Source organism: Cannabis sativa, chromosome 3, assembly GCF_029168945.1.
Source record: "Cannabis sativa cultivar Pink pepper isolate KNU-18-1 chromosome 3, ASM2916894v1, whole genome shotgun sequence".
Taxonomy (NCBI): domain Eukaryota; kingdom Viridiplantae; phylum Streptophyta; class Magnoliopsida; order Rosales; family Cannabaceae; genus Cannabis; species Cannabis sativa.
This window is the reverse complement of record NC_083603.1, coordinates 58,300,321-58,309,186: the sequence shown is the minus strand read 5'-3', so window position 1 is coordinate 58,309,186 and position 8,866 is coordinate 58,300,321. Positions and strand designations below refer to the sequence as shown.

Here is an 8,866-nt window from a genome sequence, read left to right as displayed (position 1 = left end):
TCATCCTCTGGTGATAAAATAAAATTTGTGTCTGCCTCTCCAACTATCAAGGATGATCAACCGGAGAAAATACCTGATGGATCTAAGTCCAACTCTGTTAAAAGAGGTCCTGTTGGTGAAAAATCAAGGGTCAAACAGGCTGATCGATTTGTTCCAACGTGTCACTTCTGCAATAAAAGAGGTGACATCAGGCCAAGATGTTACAAACTCCGAACTTACTTGACAAACATTATCAATAAGAAATCTGGCCAGGGTAACTTTCCTTTTGCTCCTCAACATGGACCTAAGAAGAAGAGAAAATCCAAACGTGAAAATCTGGCTCTTGTTGCCCATACCTCCTTGTCAGCTATGAAAGATAACTGCTGGTATTTTGATAGCAGATGCCCACGACACATGACAGGTTCCTGCAATGATCTTCGTAATTTTCATTCATCCAAAGAAGGTTTTGTCACCTTTGGTGATGGAAATAAAGGGGAGATAATGGGGCAGGGTGATCTGGATCTCTCAGATGTCTTCCCTCTGACTGGAGTGTTATTTGTAAAAGGACTGAAAGCAAACCTAATTTGCATCAGCCAACTGTGTGATGCTAACTATGATGTGAACTTCACCAAGACTCAATGCTTAGTCTCATCTGCAGGGAAAACAGTTCTCACAGGGAACAGAACCAATCAAGTGAAATGTCACAGGGTGTTCTTGGATACACCTGACTTATGGCACTACAGACTTGGGCATCTAAACTACAGAGACCTAAAGAAAATTATCTCCATCAAAGTTGTCTGAGGGATTCTTGAATTTAGATTGGGAAGAGATCATGTGTGTGGTCCCTGCCAACAAGGTAAACAAATTAAGTCCTCTCATCCTCCTATAAATGCCTTACTTACTTCCAAAGTACTGGAATTAGTACATGTTGATCTGATGGGTCCAATGCAAACTGCAAGCACTGCGGGAAAAAGATATGTGATGGTGTGTGTGGATGACTTCTCAAGATATACTTGGGTAAACTTCCTTAAAGAAAAATCAAAAACCTTTGGGGCCTTCTCCTCTCTTTGTCTGCAGCTTCAGAATGAAAAGGGTGTCACCATAGGCAAGGTTTATCGGGTCAGAAGCGATCATGGGAAGGAATTTGAAAACGACATATTTGCTCAATTTTGTAATAAAATGGGTATTAGCCATGAGTTCTCTGCACCTAAGACTCCACAGCAGAATGGGATAGTGGAATGAAAAAATAGAACTCTTCAGGAGATGGCTCGGGTTATGTTGTGTGCAAAGGGAGTGGCTATCCGTTTTTGGGCCAAAGCTGTGAATACTGCATGTTATATTTGCAATCGTGTCCATTTGAGAACTGGTGCATCTCAAACTCCTTACAAACTGTGGAAAGGCAAGACTCCTAATCTGAGCCATGTACATATATTTGGGTGTACCTGTTACATACTGAATGATCGAAATCATCTCAGAAAATTTGATGCTCAGATTGATGAAAGAATTTTTCTTGGGTACTCAACTAACAGTCGTGCGTATATGGTGTACAACAAACGAACATTCACAGTCATGGAATCAATGAATGTAAAGTTTGATGGTTTGGAGGTGTCAGACAATGGGTCTGAATCTGGAGAGGAAGATTCCCATGACCCATGTATCCCATCACTCCCTCTGGCTCCACTCAATCAAGATACACCAGAGATAACTCCATCTGAAGATCAACCAGTCTCATCTGAAAATGGTGCTACCTCATCTGCAGATTCTATGGGAGATGAAGCCATCTCAGCACCTCAGCCTAACAGCAAGGATACAGTGTTGTCTCCCCACTCTCGATTATATAAGAAAGGTCCACCATCTTGGATACAAAAAGCTCATCCTCCCACAATTGTCATTGGGGACCCGAATGCAACTATGGTCACTCGTCGCAAAGTGTTAAATGTAATTGCATTTGCTTACTATGTGTCTCTGGTAGAACCTCAAAATGTAACTGAGGCTCTTCTGGATGAATTCTGGAATAATGCAATGCAGGATGAAATGGGGCAGTTCAAAAGAAACAAAGTGTGAATCTTAGTTCCTAAACCCGATGGAGTAAACATTATAGGAACCAAATGGCTCTTCAAGAATAAATCAGATGAGTTCAGGACAGTGGTTCGAAATAAGGTCAGGCTAGTGGCACAAGGCTACAATCAAGTTGAAGGGGTCGATTTTGAAGAAACTTTTGCCCCCGTGGCTAGGCTTGAGTCTATTCGGTTACCGTTGGCTGTGGCATGTTTTCTGAAATTCAAGCTTCACCAAATGGATGTCAAAAGTGCCTTTCTCAATGGATTTCTATAGGAGGAGGTATATGTGAAACAGCCCAAAGGATTTGAGGACCCGAAGTTCCATGAGCATGTCTATAAACTCAAGAAAGCTCTATATGGGCTTAAACAAGCTCCTAGAGCATGGTATGACAGGTTAACCTCATTCCTTCTAGCAAATGGTTTTGCCAGAGGTACTGCTGATAACACTCTCTTTATTAAACACTTGCAACCAGGTATCTTTGTAGCTCAAATTTATGTAGATGACATCATTTTTGGGTCTACTTGTGAAAAGGAAGTTGTCAAGTTTGTTGACCTCATGACTAGTGAATTTGAAATGAGTCTTATAGGGGATCTAAGTTTTTTTCTAGGCTTACAAATTAAGCAAACTGACCAGAGTATTTTTATCTCACAATCCAAATATGTTAGAAAAATGCTTGAGAAGTTTGGCTTAGATCACACTAAACATGCCCCTACCCCTTTAAGTACTATTACCAAACTTAGCAGAGACGAGTCTGGTGAGTCTGTTGATCCCACCCTATATAGAGGGATGATAGGTAGTCTTCTTTACTTGACAGCCAGTCGACCTGATATTTGCTTTAGTGTAGGCCTGTGTGCTCGATATCAAGCCAATCTCAATCAGTCTCATCTGTCTGCTGTTAAGCGTATTTTTAAATACCTATCTGGAACCTCAGAATTTGGTTTGTGGTATTCTAGAGATACCAACATGTACATTGTTGGATACAGTGATTCTGATTGGGCTGGGAGTCTAGATGATAGGAAAAGTACCACTGGAGGGTGTTTTTACTTGGGAAATAATCTTGTGTCATAGTTAAGCAAAAAACAAAATTCCATTTCTCTTTCCACTGCCGAAACTGAGTATATTGTAGCTGGAAGCTGTTGTACTCAACTGATCTGGCTTAATAAGATGGTTACTGATTATGGGTTTCCACAAAGCTCATTGGTCCTATATTGTGATAGTACAAGTGCCATTAACATTTCCAAAAACGTAGTTCAGCATTCACGTACCAAACATATAGACATACGTTATCATTTTATTAGACATATGGTTGAATCTAAATTGTTGACTATTACTCATGTGTCTACAGGTGCTCAACTTGCTGATTTATTCACTAAGGCTCTGGATGCTCACACCTTTGCTCATCTTCGCAACTTCATTGGAGTTTGCACTATCTGGTCTTGTGAAAGTTGCATCTTACATGGGTCAACTGCCTCTGGTTGTGGTAAGTTGGTCAATATTATCTGTCTAGGGAGTTCACATGATGTTTGGATTATTGATTGTCTGTGATTAGGGATGAATCCTTAGCTACCCTAGTTGAAAAGGCTACCTTTCTTGGATGCAATGGGAAGAGCTATCCTTGTACCTTTGAGTGTCTAGGAAAGTTTGCTCCTTTTCGAGCCACTCTCAGAGAAAAATTCAAAGGATGACGGCTACATCTCCCTGAAAGAGTGAAAGCCTCAACTGGTTGGCAAAACCCAGAGAGTGTTTGTTTATCAATTATAAGAAAAACGGGGAGAAAATTTTAAAAAAAGGGGGGGAAGTCATCTATCTTCTCTTCTCTGCTGTCTCTTTTGAGATGAGTGAAGTGCCTTGGTTAACCTCTTGGTGCTTCACATGAGGTCACTTCACACACAAATGGTAGCTTGTTGATTCATCCTTGATCATGTGTCAATTGTTGTCCTTTCATGCATCTGATATTGGTCCCTGTATTTTCTAAAATTTTATTGATTGGCTTACCTGTGCTTTAAGTGTTGTTGACTTGTGTAGGTGTCCTTCTACAGAATGTTTTTCAAAGCATTGGTGTTTGTTTCTGTTGAGCTATTTTTTTTCTCAAGTTGAGTGTATGTTTTCCATGTGGTAATTTTCCAATTTTTAGTTCCCATTCATTTTTTTACGTATTGTCTATCTCGGGTTTGGGTTGTTGTGTTTTTACTATTGTTAATGGGCTTGGGCTTCATGAAATATAGCTCTAAGGGTGTTTTCGTCTTTTTCACTAATTGGTAATAAATATCTTTTTACCATAATTTGATTTCACCCACCTTGTCAATCAAACTATCCATCTTCTTAAGCCAAGGTCATCTTCTTCGTGGTATCCCTCTGTGTATTGTGCTTACAGTGAAACAATGGGCAAAAAGGCTGGGCGTCTTGTCAAAACGTCTGCATTGTCTGGTGATGGTTCGTCATCACCCTTGCCAATAGTGGAACCTCACTTGTCTCCCACTAGGTCTAAATCGCCTCCATGCACACCAAACCCAGGTAAGACTTCTTCTTCTGTAAGTCTTCCAAGACGTTTTACATGCTCCATGTCCATTCCTTTTGTGTCGTCTAAAGACCATTCTCCCCCATCCACCACGTTACCCAACCCTCTCCCTGAGTCAGACTCGTCTCAGCCCCCCTGTCGAAGCCAAAACCAAAAAGGAAAACTATTTCCTTTGATGCCACTCCTTCGTCAGTGTCTAAGAAAATGAAAACTCCTCAACCTAGTGTGTCTGAGCCAAACACAACTAATGCACCGTTTTACTCCAATGATAAGGAGTTAATTAAAAAACGTGGGTGGTCCCTGTCTGTTACTCATCTCCAACCCCCAAATGAGAACCTAGTCAAGGATTTTTATGCCAACTTAGATGAGAGCATTCTAAATAAGAAAAGGCAATTCCTTTATCTTGCTTATATTAGAGGTAACAGGTTTTGGTTTTCCCCCTCAACAATTAGTTGTGTCCTGAAAATCAAAACCATCACCCATCCCACATTTAACGATGTGTATAAGCCTGAGGTTAAGGATGTAGGTGCTGAAATTACTGGCAATCCCAACTTTGTTTGGAATGGGAAAGAGTTACCTGTAACAGTTCTCTCAGAGTTTTACAGGGTCCTCCATAAAATTGCTATGTCCAACTGGTGGGCGTATTCACATATTTCCACGATCAACTACAACACAGCTAGATTTTTGTATGCCTTAGGCACTGGTGTGAGCATTGATCTTCCAACTCTCATGTATGATCGTATTATGAGTTCTGCCTCTGCCAAGAGTATCAAGCATACCCTGCCTTATCCCAGCTTGATTAACAGAGTGGTTAAACGAGGCTCTCTAGTTGTTTATGAGAAAGACAAATTGCTACCAGTCCCAACCATTGGTAAGTCGTTTAATCCTGTGCATAGCAAACCACTTCCACTGTCAGTCATGGATGTATCTGCTGCTGGGGCTTCTCTAATGGAAGACTTGCCTTCTGCTCCAACTGCTCCTTCAACTTCTCGAGATGGGGCTGCTTCCACTTCCTGGCAATCTCAGTTGATCACCTCAGTTACTGATCTGGCCACCTCCTATGCTCGTGATCAACTCAGGCAACATCGCTTTGAAAAATCAGTCATTGATGTTCTCACTGCTATGGCAAATGTCCTAAAGGAATCTGAAGCTTCTCCAGCTGTTCATTCTCAGGGGATTGTCTCTAGCTCTTCTGCTGATGGGTCTGACCAGAATAAGGCCTCTCCTGGCCTCTCTCCATCTCATGCAGCAATAGATCCATCTGCTGAACAAAGTCATCCATAGACGTCTGTAGACCTTCAAGTACATTTATCTACTGATATTCAAGGTGCTCAGGTTGTTTCTCCATCAGCTGGTCTTGAAAGGGAGATTGATTCATGGTTTGAGCAGGGTGCGGATATTGAGGCTGGTATCCAGGGGGAGACCTCGCATACTGCTGTTGTCCAAGGGGAGCCTTCAAATGTGGCAGCTGTTCAGGGGGAGATTTCCACTGTGGCTCAGTCTTCTGCTCCTGATGGTGGTGACTCGAGGATTCTTGGTTCCTGTGCTCCTCTGGTCTCTTATTCCAGCAGTGATTGATTATGATCATCGAGGGGGAGTTATTTTACCTTTTGATAAACTTTGTACACAGAGTTAATATTTTGGGTGTGCTTTGTGTTTTCGTATGTTTGTGTATGTCTAAACATTTGTTTGTCTTTAAGTGTTTTGTCGTTGATCATAATTTGCCAAGGGGGATATTGTAAGTGTCATGTTTTTGTGTGGCAAATTATGTAAATACTTTTGTTTAGTATTTCTTCTTCATTATTGTAAATCTAACATCTTTTCTGTAGTTAGTTGCATCTGATTTCACTAAGTTCATTTTAGTGTCATGTCAGCTTTCTGCGTGTTTGTTAGTTTGTGCCAGCTGTACTTTGCTGGTTGGTTAGTTAGTCAGTTTTATTATCTTTAGGATATAAATTCTGTTATGTCTGTTGTTCTAACTAACTCTCTTCGGTTAGAATCATTTTCTTGATTCTTGCTCTGCTAGGGCACAACATCTCTTTGTTTTTGTTTTGTTGTTTGCAGAGAGAGATTCCAGAGATCATCCTGAGGTTGAAGATGGAGTTTGAATCTGCTTGATTTGGAGGGAGTTCAGATTACTTTGCTGAAGGTGGTTCAGCTGTGTGTATGCTAAGTGTTCTTGTGTACTGAGATCTAAATGAGTTTAGATCTCAAAGCTTGAGGTTGTCCAAGTGTTACGTAACTTTGTACAAAATTCAATTTAGATTACATTATTTGATTTGAAGAATCAGAACTTGAATTTGTAATTGAATTGATTGTATAGTGAAAGTTACTGTACCCGGTTGAAGGGAACCCAAGCACTACTCGGTTGGAATGCGTTTCTATTGCAGAGAAAGCTTGTAAAATTCTGTGTTCTTTGATTTTAAATTCTGTTCATAACATAGAAATTAATCTGTTGAGAATCATCAATTAGAACTTGTAGTAATTAGGACTTTCACTATGATTGATCTGTATATTTCTTTAATTACAGTACCAAAAGTTCATAAAACATCTATTAATACTATCATATGATGTGCACAGGTACTTTGTAGAACAAATTCCTTCTATGATATTTAATCCCTGCAAAAAAAACAATGGGTGATTTCAATGAAGAACGAGTTAGCAATAATTACTTTGCAGAACAAATTGAGGACAAGTGGATTGTAGCTGCTGAAAAGTTAGAAATCTTCAAGGACCCAATTGAACTTGTTCGGGAGGACTTGGTAGGAAAACAGTTCTTGACATTTGAAGATGCAGAGTTCTTTATCCACCAATACTCAAACATGATCGGTTTCAGTCTAAGGAAAGGAAAAGTTAAAAGACAATTTGGGGGTGCTATAAAATATCGCCAGTGGGTGTGCTCTAAGGAAGGACATCGTGAATTGAAATGGATTAAAAACTTGAACCGCAAAAGAGAGTTGAGGGCTATTACTAGGGTAGGTTGCAAGTTTCTATTTAGAGTTTCCTTGAACAAGCAGGACGGGAAATGGTATTGCAAGGAATTTCGTTCAACACACTCCCACCCCTTGGTCATTGTCGGGCATCAAAAATTCATTCGCTCGAACCGAATAATACCGGATGGGATGTTAATGGATGCCACTTATATGAAGAGTGCAGAGATAAAAACATGCCAAATTTACTCTTATATGGCAGAATTAGTTGGGGTTTATGGGAAACTGTCTTTCCCACCTAAGGATTTGTATAATCGAGTTGCAAAGAATGAATCAGCGCACTTAAAAAATGCTGATGCAGCAAGGGCTATCGGCTATTTCCAACATAAGGCAGATCATGATGTAGATTTAGCTATGATGGCAATAACCGCCTATTGAATGTGATGTGGGCTGACTCAAAATCTCGAGAAGACTACCATTTGTTTGGCCATTCAATTGCCTTTGATTGCACGTACAAGACAAACGCCTATGGGAAGCCTCTTCTGGTTTGGTTAGGGGTCAATAATCATTTCAGATTAACAATTTTTGGGTTCGCTTTGCTATCTGATGAGTCCTCAGATACATATACATGGGCAACAAAAACATTTATAGACTACATGGGAGGGGTTATACCAAATACGGTCGTCATAGGTGGTGATCCAGCAATAAGACTTGCAATCAATGTAACCATGCCAGAAGTTGTTCATAGATTATGTTATTGGCACATCCACAAGAAGTCCGCGATAGCTGTGAAGGATCTAGAGTTTTTAAGGAAGCTCAATAAATTAATTTTAACTATTACTTTGTTGATGAGTTTGAAACTTTAGGGATAGATTTGATTGAAGAATATGGGCTCCAAAAAACGAGTGGGCAAAGTGGATGACTGATAGAAAGAGCAATGGGCAGAGGCATACCTGAAAGGTAATTTCTTTGCTGTAATGACAACAACACAAAGGTGTGAGGGCATGCATGCTCTACTTAAAAAAAAGAGTGAATGAGAAGATGAAAATGTATGAATTTGTTCGTGTTATTGATGTGGGAATGTCATTGCTAAGAACTCGAGATGCCAAGGATGATTATGACACGATGAATACTATGTCGTTGCTTCAGCAGACAAACATGGCACATATCGAGGAGGAGGCAACAAAATTGTACACAAGAAATATGTTTTTTCGAGTTCGTGCTCAAAAAGAAAAAGAAGCAAGGTACATGGTAGATTCTATAACAAAAGAAGATGATATGGTGGTCGTTCGATTGACAAAAACACCTCTATTTGACACGCTGCATAGAACAGTATATCTAGATTTGTCAACTGGTTCTATAGGTAGTGAATGTCAAT

The 8,866-nt window shown here is 40.1% G+C and overlaps 1 protein-coding gene across 1 annotated transcript; it reads left to right on the top strand.

The window, feature by feature from the left end:
* The first annotated feature begins 7,191 nt into the window (after window positions 1-7,191).
* LOC115710503 (protein FAR1-RELATED SEQUENCE 5-like) lies at window positions 7,192-7,926 on the top strand. Its single transcript, XM_030638868.2, has one exon. It carries the CDS (start codon window positions 7,192-7,194, stop codon window positions 7,924-7,926), a length of 735 nt encoding a protein of 244 aa, XP_030494728.2.
* Window positions 7,927-8,866: the final 940 nt, after the last annotated feature.